The 17,164-nt window shown below is 40.3% G+C and overlaps 1 protein-coding gene across 17 annotated transcripts in view; it reads left to right on the top strand.

Annotated features, from left to right (window-relative positions):
- The window catches only part of CTNND2 (catenin delta 2), a 923,063-nt gene that overhangs the window by 869,532 nt on the left and 36,367 nt on the right, over nt 1-17,164 (top strand). For all 17 annotated transcript variants that reach the window (XM_072752714.1, XM_072752715.1, XM_072752713.1 and 14 more), the window contains 2 exons: nt 4,198-4,408; nt 10,259-10,343. In XM_072752714.1, the coding sequence (XP_072608815.1) occupies nt 4,198-4,408; nt 10,259-10,343 (296 nt within the window). The remainder of the gene's footprint in view (nt 1-4,197; nt 4,409-10,258; nt 10,344-17,164) is intronic.

Raw genomic sequence — 17,164 nt, 5'->3', positions numbered from 1 at the left:
CAACATGTTTTTCTTTTTTTAAGATGTGATTCTGTGACAGTGGACGATGGGGAGCATATTTCTTTCAAATGGAGGCAGGCTGAAGCATTTGCTTTGCTTTCACAAATCTAGGTGTCTTTTGAACCTGATGAGCATCTTCTTTCCTTGATGGGATTTGGCTGTGCTATTCTCCCATATAAAACTAACTAACTTTGCATGGCTTTTTTTTTCATGGGTGAAGAAATACAATAGAAATCCAACTTGTCCATAATCATTGAACTCTAAAATTCACTTGATTGTCACTACTCACCTCATTGCCCCAGCTGGAGACTCCTGAATCCTCTTTCCTCCATCACCCCCAATGCTTCACTTCTCAGTTCCATCTTAGAGTTCTCCATCCTGACTGCCATCCTGTCCCTGACCCAGGTCACAAGTCCTCTTTTTTGTCCTGAAAATTACAGTTGCTTGTTAAACAGCATGAATCATTCTATGACTTTCAGTGTGTGCCATACCATTCACTTATTTTTAATCCAATTAAATCCAGAGAAAGGGGGAGTGGTTCAGTCTACAGTGGGTGCTGGTGCCACTGGCCTTTCTGTGCACCTCAGCAGTTCATCCTAAGACAGGAAGCTCTTCTGTCTCCTGCCAGACTCAATCCCAAGGTTAGGCCTGTCTGCTTATGATATTCTTTGTACTCACACAGCATCCCAGCACACCACAGGGGTGCCACTGGGCTCCAGGTGCTCTTAATGTCCTGAAGCCCCAGCAGAACATTCCTCCTCCATGTTCCTAAAGAGATGGCATCCATCTGGGGGGAGGGGGGCAGCCACTCTCCTCCTTAGCCCAAGAAGAATCTCGCCTCTGTTTCTCTCTGAAATCAAACCAAACCAAAACCCAAACCCAAACCAATTTGATCCCCTTCATGGTGTTAGGCTGTGATAATTGCAGTTTGACCCACCTTGCAACTTTTTCTCATCACCACTGTGGCACAAAAAGGGAATTCATTCCTAAAGAGGATTAATTTCTTTCATCTCTGAAGAAATCTCAGACCTTAGAGACCCAAAAGTTTGAATGGGGTGGGGGTGGGGGTGGGAGGAGGGGGTGTCAAGATCCCTCTTATTGGTAGCAAGAATGGCTTTTTCACTCTTTCTGTTGTTTAGAAACATGGGGAACAAAGGAAATATGTGACATAGAACAATTATGGGCACAAGCCACCTTGAGTTGTGGTGCTTACAATTTCAGTAGAAGTTCAGAGACAGATTTATTGTCAAGAAAAAGAGTGAGTGTTTCTCCAACCTTTAGTGTTTCTATTCCAAAACCTTCTTTCTTTCTTTCTTCTTCTTCTTCTTCTTTCTTCTTCTTCTTCTTCTTCTTCTTCTTCTTCTTCTTCTTCTTCTTCTTTTTCTTTTTGAGAGAAAGAGGGCATGTGATGGAGTGGGGGGCAGAGGGAGAGGGAGAGAGAGAATCTTAAGCAGACTCCATGCCTACTGTGGAGCCCGATGTGGAGCTGGATCTCATGGCCTGAGCTGAAATCAAGAGTCAGACACTTAAAAGACTGAGTCACTCAGGTGCCCCCGAAACTTTCCTTCTGGAGGCTCCAGAATTCTCTTTGTGAAATACCAGGTTGATCTTGGGGCTCCCCTGACCTAAAGAACAAATCCTGAATGTTCACTTCCTATATCAGGCTTTCCCTGGCAAGCCCAGTGCAACCTAATGTCTCCTTTCCTGGACTTGTTATTAGCCTCACAAGGTCACTTGTGGCTGTAATTATTGTGTTCCTAGATTTTTTTCCCACCCAGTTAGCCTCAAAGTTTATGAACACAAGGAAAAAAGCTATTCTTGCTACCCAAATTTTACATGAAGATAGGGCTCCAGTTCCAGTATGAGAAGACAGCTTTTCTCAGCAGCAGAATGGAAGGCTAAAACAATCGTATGCCCTTAAAAGAATTAACAAACTTCATCCAGACGTCTTCTCTATGGAATAATTTTACTTGATTTTTTTCTCCACATGGATGGTCAAAAATATAAATTAAAATGTATGCTTCCAAATAGGTTAATAAATAGACTAAATGAAAAATCTCCACCTGTCCAGTAAAATGTCAGTGAACCCTATTGGAAATAATTAGAAATAAAATCATGCCAAAGGGTTTCCTTGACAAGTTGTGGTTGGTTATATATGGTAGTGACTCCTGTCATTTTACACACCGTGAAGTAGATGAAAAACAACAGTGTTTGTACAGCACCCTGGGGCAAGTCAGAGAGGCTGTGCTGGGGTGGGGGAGGAGCTGTCCATGCTCCCTGAATGTGACGGGGACATCTTGTATTTCATTCAGGACTCATGGATTCAGAAACCATGTAGGATGAATCCACACCTTCAAATTTATCTGATAGAATTTTTTAAATGTCAGTAACAACAAAAACTGAAAAATACTGCAGCTGAAATGTCCAAGGTCACAAACCAGTCCTCCATACTCAGTCAGGAGTGTGAATGCCCCTGGATGCACAATGATTGAAATAGTTGTGTTTCCTTCCTCTATCACTTCCCTCAGGAAGAAAAAATTTTAGGACCCCATTCATCCATCTTCTCACATCTGTGTAACTCAGGTTTGGCTTAAAATGGTCTGTGCAGGTTAATGAACCAATGACGTGCGTGCCAGCATGCTGAGCTCAGCAAAAGTAGACTCTTAACCAGAGCTGAGTGTGATTTAATGATAAATAGATACAGCGAGTTGCTCTGAGGACTGCCCATGCACAAAGGATCTTCTCCAAATTATTTTAAGTATTGTCTTTAGAAAACAAATAGACTACCTTTGGAGGTTTTCAGGCAAATCATTTTTGTCAGATACTTCTCAGCTATCAAGTGAACAAAGACACTTTCCTATTTCAGTAATTTAGACATTAGCATTTTTTTGTTCAAGCTAAAATAAGCCACCTAAATATAGGATAAGAGCAGATACCAAAATTACAAGGTCTATGTTTTATTTATTAATGCCAAGAATGGAGATATCACTACCTTCAACCATGATTTTCCTTTCCTTACCCCTGGGCACCTCACACCAGAAGATTAAATAGCCCAAGAGTCTATCTTTTAGAGACATGTGTGGAGACAAAGTATTTCAAATGGCTTTCAGGAGGTAGCTAAACAGTCTGATTGGGGGAGGGGAAACAAGGAAGGGGTTTAGCTTTGGACAAATACCAATGCCATCTGAAAAAATTTAAGAATCAGCCAACTTTGCTATAGGCATTCATTTACTTAGTTTCAGAAGTAAATTAATGGAACAGAATTGGAAGCTGCAGGTGGGATTAATTTATGTCTTGCAGGGTTATTGGTAATGCCCAAAATGCTTTGTAAACTAAAAGTACTCCATAAAGATGTCATTATAAGTACCTTTATCATTGGGAGTAGCAAGATTAATAATGATGAAGCAAGTCAAGGAAGCAAAGTTGGATTTTATTTTCCTTGTTTTTCACGCAAGGAGGATGTGTCAAATTAGTAAGTGTTATATGGTAGAGCCATACAATAAATCCCATCAGAGAGACAGGTGGATCATTGAGCTAGCCTAGTTCAAAGGACACCTAGCTATATATTACTTGTAAAGCCTCTCTCCCTTGCCTGAAATGTTTCTCTTTGTTTTAAAAGGGCCAGAACTCAGAAGTTATGTATATGATAATGATCTCCACATATTTGTGGTTTGATCCTTGTTAAATAGTTCAGGTCCCAACATGGTTCCTATCAAGGTATTTTTGAAGTTCTGTCAGAATTACCAAATGTTTTCTTAGCTTCTGTGACTGTCGAGCAGGGACCCACTGACAGCTGACACCTACTGAGTCCTGCATCCTCCGTGATCTTCGTGTGTGACATGTTTTCCACACATTTACCCATTTCATCTTTGCAATAGCCTTGTGACATAGGTACCATTATTGTTCTTGATTTACAGGTTTTAAAAAGCTGAGGCTCACAGGCATGAACTAACTTGCCCAGAAATTCCATCCCACATCTGTCTAACATAAAGGTTTACACACTCACCACGAAGAAAACCTGTTCTCTGTGTGTGTTCACAGTGACCCAACAGCAGAGAATATGTGATGGGAAATGGACAATATTGCATTAATGTGGCCTCTTGTGTTCTCTTTTTCTCCCCTGTCCCTACCTTCCTCTTTACCTCTTCATCCATTTTGGCCTCATTTCAACTCTTTGCTTGACTTTTTTTTCCAAAGGCAAATATGCCATGCGAGACCTCGTCCACAGGCTTCCAGGTGGCAACAACAGCAACAATGCAGCAAGTAAAGCCATGTCAGATGACACGGTGACAGCCGTCTGCTGCACTCTGCATGAAGTGATCACTAAGAACATGGAGAACGCCAAGGCCTTACGGGATGCCGGCGGCATTGAGAAGTTGGTTGGCATCTCCAAAAGCAAAGGAGATAAGTAAGTCGGACAATGACTTCGTATCATGGTAGAAATGGTGCTGGTAGAACTGGTTCTAAGTGTGCCCAACATCCATTGGTTATGGGTAACACTATTGAATGTCACTGAAAAGCATTTGTCTCTTAAAATCAAGAGAAGGGAAATAACAAATGGCTTTCAGTCTTCCTTCCCCATGATGAAAGCTGATCTTCCTGATAATTTCAATATGATTAATAACTCATGGCTTGGTGACTACTATGATATGGTAAGATAGACTTGACAATCCAGCATTCACACACTAGTGTATTCCTTTGACACAGAATAAACAACCAGCTTAACCTGAGTGTGTGAAGGTGTTTTGTGGCTGCTCTTCCTTTGTGATTGCAGGTCCAAGTGTTGATGACAGATCCACATCCTTCTGCCCTTTGCCTCTTCAGCTGTGCATAGAGAGTCATGCAGGGAGAGTAGAGGAGCAAATGGAATGGGGGAATCAGAGAAAACTCAGTGCTGACCCACCAGCCTCTCACGTTAACTCTACAATTTGACAAATTATTTAATTCAACAAGTCACAAGTCACTGTGCCTATGCTTTCCAGTCTAAAACAGGAAGAGGCTGTCATAATACCCTAGAAGAAGTGATAATCAAGTCTTAAAGGATGAATAGAAATTTTCCAGGCAGAGAGGATGATGGTGAGGAAGGACTTTTATGCAAATGGAATAAAGAAAGATAAGGCCCTGTGTCCAAGCAACTGCACTGCCAAGAATGGAAATGTCCCCAGTTTGATTTAAGAATCAATGGTATCTTACTGCATGTAACCAAAACATATCTTTAGCAGCCAGAGCGTCTTTATATCAGCAAGCTGTCAATATTACAGAAGCATTCACAGACCTTAATTAAATTTTGCCTCCTGGAAATCCCTTAATGTAATCAATGAGATTAAGAGGGTAAACCTTTTGTTATCAGAGGTCTACTTCTTGACTTTTCATTCCCTGTCTCCCCCATTTCTTTACATCTAAATGCCAAATAATTTTTCTTCCGCTGTTAAAGGCAGTGAGGGATATACTCTGGGACTTTTTGGAAATTCATTATTTTATTTGATTCAAGATATTACCATTGTATTATAAAAGAAGGTTTCTATTTAAGCACCCTGAGACTTCCAAATAGGTTCAATCAACAATTTAGTATTGAGATACTAAATTTATTAGTATTTGAATACTTTTCTAATATCAAGTAGAGAGGCACCATTGGACTCATGTAATAATGGTGCAAGATAGATGGTTGGTTTGAATTATACCTTATTATATTAGACTTAAGATAAATTGCTGTTCTACGTGGTTTTCTTTTTCATATAGCTTCAGTAGAACTTTGGAATCTCTAATTGGAATGCTTACCTGTTTTGAGCATTAAGAGCTTAATATGTGAGAGTTTTTTTTAAGCAAATACACACACACAATGAAACTATTGTCCACAAACACTCTGATATATTTGTACATATTCATGAGACATTCAAAAATTATTCTCTTTGAATTATAAGACTAGAGAGTTTGAGGGGTGGTCTGGTCTTCCACCTGTGTAAGCATCAGTAAACATCACTTACATGGGCCTTCAAGAGAAGAGATGCTTTTATCAGTTTTATGGTCAAAGAAAATTACTTGGTGAAACTAATTTAAAAATCATTTGAGGAAACCATCCATGAAAGAGTATATATCCACATTGCCAATCTAGAAAATGGTCCTGTTGGGTCTTGTCCAATCTGGATTATCGTTAATGGGAAGTTTCTTTCACAATGGATGATCTCATAACTGCCCTTTTACTTGACTGGAAGTTTCTTTATGGAATAGTGATGTGTTTCATCTCATTGTTTCTTGATCTTTATTTTCCAGTTAATAGTGGAGATTTAAACCAGGTTTAATGAGAAGTGTTGCACTGGGTGGGGTGGGGCATCTTCCCTTTTTTCCTGCATATTTTGTCCATTCTTTCATGTGGCTTACCTCTTTTTTAAAAGATTTATGTATTATTTTAGAGAAAGAGAGAGAGCAGGGGGAGAAACAGAGAGTGAGGGAGAGAATCCCAAGCAGACTCCACACTCAGCACAGAGCCCAACATGGGACTCAATCCCACAACCCTGAAATCATGACCTGAGCCAAAATCCAGAGTCAGCACTCAACAGGCTGCACCACCCAGGCTCCCCTTACCTCTTGCTTATATAATGACTAATTTGGGGATCAAAATCATGTTTGTATAACTTTAGATTTTCATTGCTGCTTCTCAACACCCTTAAAAAGAATCCAGAATTGCTCTGAATCTTAACACTAAACTCATCATTTCACTCAATTCTGTTATGACCTGAGGCACTGAGATTTCCAAGGCCTTCTGGACACATTTCAACAAAAAAGAAATTCTGTATTGAAGAGAGAGTTTTTGAAATCGGGAATTAGTTAATAATTGAAAAAGGGAAGGATGGCAGTTTACTCTAGCTAATATATAAAATCTTTGCAAATCTGTCCTCCCTGAAATGCCCTTACAAAATTATTACCAGAAATAAGTTTAATTAAAACCTGATTTTTAAAACTTCAGATAGCATGATAAAACACAGGTGGAAAAATGTGCCTTTCTGTGATTCTTCATTTTTATGCATTTATGTATTTCATTCCGAAATATACACAAATTTAAATATGCCAAGCAATTAACAAGTCAGACTGGTGAGTTGCAAATCACAGTGTGTTTGAACTGTACAACTCATTGTATCTTGCTAATACAACCACCAGGACTGGAGTTCCGAGGTCCTACAGATTGGAATAGCTACGCTGAACACCTGCAACAAATTGTACCAACTAACATCCTCGGTCACCCCTGATTCCACAACTTTGGTAAAGATCAGACATTGTGTAACCAGTTGTGACTCTTACAGGAGTCTTATACTTACTACTTTCAAGTCTTTATAAATTATTCTTTTCACATCATTTTAAACACAGTTATGAAATTCTATCACGTTCTTTTCAAAAGCACATTTTTTCTGATTTTAACAATTATATAGGAAATAGTGTGTTGAATATTTTGTCATAAGACAGAAAAGCTGTTAACAGTCTCGACTGTTACTTGTCAGTAAGAACTGTATGTTGTGGCTTAGGCTATAGTCACTTGTCACATTAGAAACAATTGTTCAAGTCCTTCAATTGATAGTTACAGCTTTTCAAGTAGAAGTTGCTATGGTACCAGTCCAAGTGATGGATCAAAATTAAAGTCTAAAAAGAGCAATGTTTCGTTGACCTTCACATGTTATTATGACACTGTAATATATTGGCGTTTTAATTGAGAGGTTAAAATCTGCTATGTATTACACATTCATAGTCTTTTTTTATTTTGTAATTAAGCAAGTAGTAGAAACAAAAAATTACAGTTTCCAAGGAGTTTTTGCATACTAAATATGTCTCAACCACCTTACCACTACCTGAATATTCACCTATGATCATCAGAGTTGCTTGACTATTGCCATGGACAAATACCTAACTAACAATGATAAAATACAGGAAAACATAACACTTAACCTTTGTTCAGCATTGATTGTATGAGATTAACATGTCCTTGTGGCTGCATCCATAAAAAGATCTAAAATTCTCTGTCTTTAAATCAAAGGAATTTAATATTGCATTTAGAGCATGACACTAGCATAAATTATTCAATCATTTAGGGATCATCCATTTTAGTAAAGAAAAATACATGTGTTACTTAAATATAGTTGATCTTTCATAGAGAAAAAAATGAGGAATTTATAAGAACTTTACTTTTTTTTCCTTTAAAAATACATAATATAGCACAGTATTTTCAAAGACAGAGTTGAATTCCATCTCAGCAATAAAAATAGTAAGAATGGTTGTTACTGTTACCAGTAAGCAAATGGATGAAGGAACTTTAAACTTACTTGGTCTAAATTGCAAACTTGTAGACTCAGGAATGTAGCAGACATGTAATTGGCCATGTATTAACATCCCATAATTCCATTACAACATGCATGTCCTCACAACAATCCACTTACTCTGGCTCTCAAATCCAACCTCAACCTCATCCCATCTCACCATCTGATCACTTTCTATTTCAGAAGCCATTTTATATCAGACATGTTTGGTCTCAATTCAGATTTTCTTTTCTGGGAGTCTTTGGGCCGCTGTACCACTGGTCAGCTTCAGGAGTGGACTTCACTTTGGAGTTTTCATGAATGGTTATGTCCCGCCCGACTCCAGGAATCATCACACACATAGACCAGGAGTCACGAATCTATGGCCCAGGGACCAAATCCCACCCATCTCCTGTCTTTGTAAATAACATTTGATTGGAACACAGCCACATCCATTCGCTGATGTATTATTTATGATGCCTCTCATGCTACACACAGTTGCAGAGCTGAGTAGCTGTGATTGAGACCATATGGCCCCCCAAAGTAGAGACTGTTTATTATCCAACCCTTTAGAAAAAAACCATGCAGCCCCTGAGACAACCACAGTGTCACTGAAACACTAGAGTTGTGTAGCCACTTGTAGAACCAGCCATTAGAATAAATAATCTACAGGTAATTAATAGTTTCCCTCACCACTGGCCAAAAATAACCTCCAAGAAATTGATCCAGTCAAATCAACACTAATTTATTGACCTCATTTCTTTTGAGACACAGATCAGCACTGACCCAAAAGTCAAAATATTTAGCTATTGTTGCATAGCAATTTTAAAGCCATGACACAAGAAAATGGTAGGAACCACAAGTCGGAAGATTTATGTGATTTTAGTTTCTCACTGTGGTCCACAGGAAAGAAATTTAATTGTATGCAGGGCTTTATTTATAGATACTTATGCATTTCTCTATACAAATGTAAGAGTATGTGCACACATCTTCCTCTGCTGCCAATCTTCTGGGTGTGACCCAAGCAAATGGAGACCAACTCCCCGTCATCACACAAGAACATAGAGCCAACATTGTATATTCCCTCCTGCATCAGTTGAGAAAATGAATATTTCTTTTCTTCCTACTACACAGGTGTTACACAATACTGCCATGAAAACTCCTGAATCTGGCCCTTACTGATCACTATATTTCTCTTCTTTCTTTTCTTCTTTCTTTCTTTTTTTTTGTATACGTTTTATTTGAGTTCAATTTGCCAACATATAGCATAACACCTAGGGCTCATCCTGTCAATTGTCCCCCTCAGTGCCCGTCACCCAGTCACCCCATCCCCCCCCACCTCCCCTTTTACCACCCCTTGTTCATTTCCCAGAGTTAGGAATCTCTCATGTTCTGTTTCCGTCACTGATTTTTTCCATTTATTTTTTCTCCTTTCCCCTCTATTCCCTTTCACTATTTTTTTATTCCCCATGAATGAGACCATATAATGTTTGTCCTTCTCCGATTGACTTACTTCACTCAGCATAATACCTTCCAGTTCATCGAAAGATGAACAGATAAAGAAGATGTGGTCTATATATATAATGGAATATTACTCAGCCATTAGAAATGACAAATACCCACCATTTGCTTCAATGTGGATGGAACAGGAGGGTATTTCTCTTCTTTCTATTCCATGTTGTAGCCAAACACTAAGTCTGCATTCAGACTCAAGGCTCTGCTCTTCCTTTTGCATTTTGAAAATTCTTTGCCAAATTGAATGCATTCCTGTCTCTTGCTTTCATGGGTGCATTGATTAGAGTAAAGGTGGAGGCCAGTAGATTGTTCCCTCGCACTCCACAGGCTGAGAGAAAAGAAAGAGCCAGAGGTCATAAGGATGTTTATTCCTGTAAATGCTATGTCCTGATGAGTCAGTGTCACTCTGAAGCCCAGCTACCCCACTCACCACCTTATGTATCTTATCTTTTCTTTATCAGACACTCTCCAAAAGTGGTCAAGGCCGCATCTCAGGTCCTAAACAGCATGTGGCAGTACAGAGATCTGAGGAGTCTCTACAAAAAGGTAAGTTCTGCTTTACCTTCTTGGTTCATGGTTCACACAGGCCCTGAACCCAAACCCATTATTTGGTCATAACAGGGTGCATCATAGATATGGAAAGTACTTTCCCAACAATCTGAGTGATTGAAACACAACTAAAGCAAGACAGTCAATGAAGAAGCAGAAGAGAAGGTCACCTAGTGTCCCAAACATACACAAAGATCCATGAATCTTCTGGATTGGATAGACCCATATTCATAGGGTCTTACCCTATATTGTCTTACAGAAAAGAAAATAAGCTTGTTTTCCTGAGTTTCCATATCATACAATGGACTAAAAATTAATAAACTGAGGGATTTCACAAAAAAAAAAAAAACAGTAGGTATAGATAGGCATTAACAATAGAGGTGGAGAGAAGAAAAACTATATACATATAAAAAACAATTCAGGAAGCCAAGAAGTATCACAGCCCAAGAACAAGGAGGAGAAGACCCAACAGCCTGCCCTGTGTGCCTAGCCCTGACCCTCACTTAGTCACTGTTCAAGAGGAAGGAGCCGGGCATTTGTCAGGTACACTCTCAAGAGGCAGGAGGGAGTTTATAGCCTACATTCCACATAGACGTTCATTCCCAAAATGGTTTAAAAATAAAATCGTCAGAGGAAAATGTCACATCTAGATACTTTGATTCTATACCTCATTTCCAAGTGATGCTAAATAAAGGCTGTTTAACTTTTCCTTTTTGGTTAGAAGGGGAGAATTTTTTAACAATGTATCTCAGAAGTTGTTTTTATTGTTATTGGACCAGCAAATGTGGATAGTTTAAATGATGATCCCTCGATGGATTGGAGGGAACAGGTAGGCATAAAGCGTGTCACTAGTCCATGGGGAGCACAGCGTAGGCTTCGATGTTGGTAGGGATTCAGAAAGTCTAAGCAGGACTAGGGGTGCAGGCCTGGGCTTCCTCACCAACTGCCCAGAGGACCTCCTTGCAGCTTCCTGGCCACCTGCATGGAGGGGGAGAGGGAGCCAAAGTCATTGTTTTCATCACCCCAGCCTGCCAGTCTTAGGTTGGGCATGAGGGGCCACAGCAAGAGGTTCACATTACAAAGAGCAAGACCCATCTTGCCAGAGGGAAAAATCTGTCTTTTTTCTAAGCCGGTGGGGAAAAGTAAATATTTAATAACTGGTTCTACTAAGTTATAGTCTGTTTCTAGACTTCCCCCTAGGCCTTTCTCTTTCCTTTATGCTCTCATTACTTTGCACTTTGAGTTTACAGAGTTTAGCCTATATATTTCTCTTTCAAGATTTTCCTATTTGCTAAGAGCGTGTATGTTAAAGTTGAAACAGAGATGGTAAAATACAGTGTTCAGGGCATGTTGTAAATGGATTATATTCTTCTCTAAATATTTTGCATGTTAGGATAAACCCTTCTCTCAAATGTTTTGAGTTACATTTTGTTTTGCTTGAAATTCACATCTCAGCATCCCTACTTATTTCCTTCATGGACCCCTCCAGGAGCCAAATGAATTCTCTCCCAGGGCAGGATCCTTCGGCTCCACAGGCAGCTGGACATGAAGAGCACTCTATAAATTAGAAGGGAGTTGGTCGTTCTGAATCAGTGGCTCCAGAAGCTCGATGAAATATTACTGCCTCAAATAAACTCCACATTCCCTTGGATCCCGAACATCTCTTTGCTGAAATACACCGTCCCCTGCATATATGCATTGAAGGGAAACTGCTTTTAGAGACTCTACAAGTTATTTGTTGAATGGTAGTATGAGTTTTCCATCTTCATTTTTTTCTAAGTTGGTAGTAGAGTTCAGAAAGTGTAATTGTCTTTTTGTTTTCATGATGGAAAAAAATGTGTTGACAGGAATTTAATGGAGCCAAAAATCAAGAGCTAAAGATGGTTTAAAATGTGTTTCATGTAAGGACATTCAAGGAGGATGAGCTGGAGAAACTGATGCTGATGTTTTCAATTGGCCCCTGGTGATGTTTTTAGTTGACCCATGATTTAAAAAGGTTGAGAAAGAGCCGTTCTTAATAATTTCCAAATTATGCAGTTGCAAAATTAAATGAGGACCTTTATGCTCAATATCATAATAGCAAAGCTCAAAATTCACAAAGGCTTTTCTTATTGAAAAATCCTTTGGTGAGAAGACCAAATTCATTCATCCTTATGAATTGTTTTTAATCAGTGAGGGAATAGATTTCCTTTCTGTTCTTCCGCGACAATTTACATATCATTGAAAAGTGTCAGACACTTTTCTCTCTCATCGTTTAATTATCCATGCTTCAAATCTGTTTATTAAACATCTATTATAGGCTTAAAGAAAGAAGAATTTCAGAGAAAACATAAGACATAGGAAGCAGCTAGGGACTCCTGGGTGGCTCAGTCGGTGAAGCATCTGCCTTCCACACAGGTCATGATCTCAGGGTCCTGGGATGGAGTCCTGCATCGGGGTCCCTGCTCAGCGGGGAGATTGTGGCTTCCTCTCCCTCTCCCTCTGTGCTTGCCCTCCTCTCTCTCTCCTTCTCTCTCTCTCTTTCTCTGTCTCAAATAAATAAATAAAATATTTTTAAAAATATATGGGAAGCAGCTAATGTGGGTAAAAATGAAATATGAAATAATTACTGACAACTTCCTTAGTCTCAGAAAGATGTACTATAGATTTACTGAATGAATTAGGAGTGGGAAAATTATAGAGCAAAATCTCAAAAAATTCATGAAGTTTGCATAAATTAGGAGGTAAGACTTAAGGGGATTATGCATAGAGGAAAACATGAGTAGGGAGAGAGAAATTGAAATGAAAATGGCATATCTGTGGGACAGAATTAAAGGTCCATCTGTCACTCCCAGGACTCAGGCACAGAGGCCAGAATCTCATTTCATTAGCTCAATGACTTTATTTTACTTAGAGAGACACATTTAATAAATCAGAATATTCTTCCGGCTGGGTGTGTTGACCAATACAAAATTACATTTGATTCCTGAGACATGGTGAGCCAAAACATATTTGTGTTATCTGAACCTTCAACTTCAGTGATGCCTGGACTTCTGAATTTTTTTCCCCAGAAAAGAAAATAAATAATCACTGAAGAATATTCTCACATGCATCAGGCACCATCTTGTTATTTTTTTAACCAGTCCTTAATTTGGATAACTACAAATAGAACTTCAGAATTTCTTTATCAGTTGCATCATCCCAGAGACTGTTTTATAGAGGAAAAGACAACAACTCTTGGGAACAGATTTGATTTGGGGATGGAAGAAAAGCTGGAGGTCAACAGTTCTTAACTTTTGGGAACATCTGTTCCTTAAGAAAATAAGGACACTGACATAATGGTATGCTTATGTCTGACCATGGGGAGGACCTTTGGGACAGCTGGTTTTGGAAGAAAGGAGACAACATTCCAGGGAAAGGGAAACATAGAATTACAAGATTACAGAAATCATTGATTACAGACCCTCATATAATGCCTTAGTAGTCTGTACAACATTGCCCAGAACTGGTTACATTGGTTAGGATACAGACTATGCTTCTCTCACAGAAAGACTCAAAAATGTAGAAACTCAAACTAAGCAAGTATCTCCTTCCCCCTCATGGAACTGTACCTGATTAGACAGTGGGCCCAGGGCCAGCAGGGGATCCTGGGAAGCATCTTGTTGCTTTGCTTTGCCTTGTTGTCCTCATTTTTGTAGGCAAAGTTCCCTAGCTCATCCATCTCTTATTCCAGCCCACAAGAAGGAAGAGAGATAGGGGAAGTCAGGGCAAGTGATGTCCTCATAAGCAATACTAAAAGTGCTGAGCTCCTGCTCACATCCCAGGACCAGGAACTCAGTTCCATGGCCACACCCAGCTGCAAGGCAGGATGGGAAAAGTGGGCCACCAGGGTCCTTGCTAAACTTTGTGGCAGGAAGAAGGGAGTCCTTTTACTGAAGGAAGAAAGGCAGTATCAGCTCCACTAGTCATTTCCTTGTGTTCAGATACACTTAATATCAATTACATTCACCATCTAATGAGGCATATTATTCCATTTCAGGGTGGCTGTGGTTATTCAGAACTTCCTGCTTGCATTAAGTAAAAATCTCTTTATCAGCAACTTCTGCCTTTCAGTGCCATTTGGAAAAGTCTGATTTTTCTTGTCTGTGATAGCCTTCTTGCATTTGAAGCTAACCATTCCATCTCTACAAGGTCATGCCCATTCAGGCCAGACATGCTCAGGTCTAATATATGAGCATTTCCACAACCTTCATCAGGACTCTCACCTTTCTCTACCTGCATGCAAGTTTGTCAGGATCCTTTCTGCAAAGTAGCACCCCAAGATGAGTATATTCCTCCAAGTTTAGTTAAAGCAGAAGAAAGAGAGTGAAACTATGCTTCCCCAGTGCCTGGCAGTCGAGTATTAATAAGGCTTGAGAGCAAGTTGGTGCCTGGGAGGCTCATCCCCCTCTCTGATAAAGTACAAGGAGCTTGGGACTTAGAATCAATGACCAGAGGTTCAAGCTGCAGCATGACGAGGCAAGCTCCCTGAGACCTCCCTCCTTATCACGTAGGAACTGATAGCCCTGTGGCCTTCCTGCTGGTGGGCAGTGGGTAGACCTTTGCTTGCTGGGTCTCACTCTTGGTGCTTATGGATGTGCTGGGATTGTCTTACATCCATTAGTGCTGAAACTTCAATAGCCATTACTAATGCGGGCTCTCCAGAACAGTGAGTAACCTTTTAAAATACTCTGTGGCAGCTCTCATACTCAGCAGAATGCTCTCTCTCAGCATCTGGACATGTCCCCAGAGCCCTAGGGATTCAGGAGGCCAGGGATTCCTTGGTGTCAAAGACCTTTCACATCCTTTCCTGGAGATGGCAGGCATGTCCCCATCAGTCTTATCCCTGTCCCTTGCTTTTCTCAGCCATGGAGTAAATGCCATGACACATGCCCAGGAGGATCACTGATTGTACCCAATGGGAGAGTCATCATCAAAGAGCTTTGTAAACTGGAAAGTCATATACTAACAGGAGCTCCTGCTATTAATTCTAAAACATTGTGCATGCCATTTGGTTGACAGACGCTCTCTGCCATCCTGTCCACAGGCAGCTGGATGTTTGGGTACAAGGGTTTTATTTTGTCATCATCATCACCATCATCATTACTCACTTCCACATTTTCACAGCTCTCTCCCCCCCTTCATTTCTCCACCCTCTCTCCCCACTGTCCCCTGGATAACTCTCCAGTGCCCCTGCTTGCACTTCAGGGATATGAGTAAACCAGATTACATAGGGCTTTACAAGAAGGCCATTAATGACAATGCAGTTTATCACTCTTTTAGAAGAGAATTGAATGCTATTGTTTCATTTAGTGCTAATCTGTGTGTGTGCAGGTCAACTGTGCCAAAGACTAATGTTAGCAAGGATCGTGGAGACATCTAGAACTGAGATAAGCAGACAGTAGTTCAGGCCCTGACCTAGTCAATGGCATGCCATGTTTCCCTGATAAGAGGCCCTGCTGTGATCCTGTATGTTTCTAGTCTGAAAATAATGTAGTAAAATTGCATCACTTGCAGAAATAGTCTTCTGGTGCTTCCAATGACATCACCATCCTTCTTGGGCACGTCTTCCTGTTCACTCTCAAACGGTGATGTCCCCCAGGTTCTGTGTCTAGATCTGGCTTATCTGACATACAGTCTCTTCCTGGTATCTGTCCTATACTCTTCCCTTGGCTTCAGTTACCACCCACTTGTAGGGCTCTCCCAAATCTGTTTCTCTATGTATCTGGCCACCTGCCAGATAACCTGTCACATTTCCACAGCACCTCAGACAAAACCAGCTCTCAAACTGGCCTACTTTCCTGGGTTCAGCTCCTCTTCCTATATCCTCCCTCACCTAAACCAGGAACCATCCCTTGCTCTCACCTTTCCTTCAGGTGTCTACATCCAACCCACCAGCCAGCCCCACACTTCTGCCTCCATCTACTTATTCTATGGTCATGGCCAGGAAGCTGGCTTCTTCCATCTGGATTATTGTCACAGACCCCTAACTGGGTGCTCCCCCTGCGGGCTACAGGCCATTCTCCAAACGGCAGGCAGGGGAATTTTCTCAAAAGCAAATTTGACTAAATGACTTTTGGGGACAATAACAACCAGCGGTTCCCTTTGCCTCAGGATGGAGTCCAGACATTGTAGTACAGTCCATGAGATCTTTCTGGAGCAGCTCATCCCCAGCCTTCTGCCTGCATTTAGCCACCAGCTGGACTCAACTTCAGTGTCCCCCACTCAATTTCCCTCCCTCTCCCCACACCCTCCAAAGCCTCTCCACAGTCTGTGCCCCACCACTACTGTACCCTGCACTCTACTTGCCCACCTAATCATCTTCATTTTTCCTACATTTTTTTTATCACCTCCGCTGAAAATCATCTTTCTGACCTCTTCCCAAGGACTGCATTAAGGTCATTCCTTAGTAATCTAAAACAATTGGAGGGGAGATTTGTTTAAATGAACAAAAAAGTTTTAATTCAAACTTAGAAAGAATTATTTTTAAGCATTATGAATAGTTCAAGCTTTCAGCTAAAAATGTTGGAGCAGAAAGTGCTATAATATTTAATATCCAGATAAGATTTTTTTATACTTTTATAGAAAACAATTTTCTTCCTTGGTTCAAATATTAATTGTGGGAGGATTTGAATTATGACCTTATATTACAACTCCTTTCTTTTTTTTAAAGATTTTATTTATTTATTCATGAGATACAGAGAGAGAGAGAGAGAGAGAGAGAGAGGCAGAGACACAGGCAGAGGGAAAAGCAGGCTCCCCGCAGAGAGCCCGATGTGGGACTCGATCCCGGTACCCTG

Source organism: Vulpes vulpes, chromosome 3 (assembly GCF_048418805.1).
Source record: "Vulpes vulpes isolate BD-2025 chromosome 3, VulVul3, whole genome shotgun sequence".
Classification (NCBI taxonomy): Eukaryota; Metazoa; Chordata; class Mammalia; order Carnivora; family Canidae; genus Vulpes; species Vulpes vulpes.
This window is presented reverse-complemented; position numbering and strand designations above follow the sequence as displayed.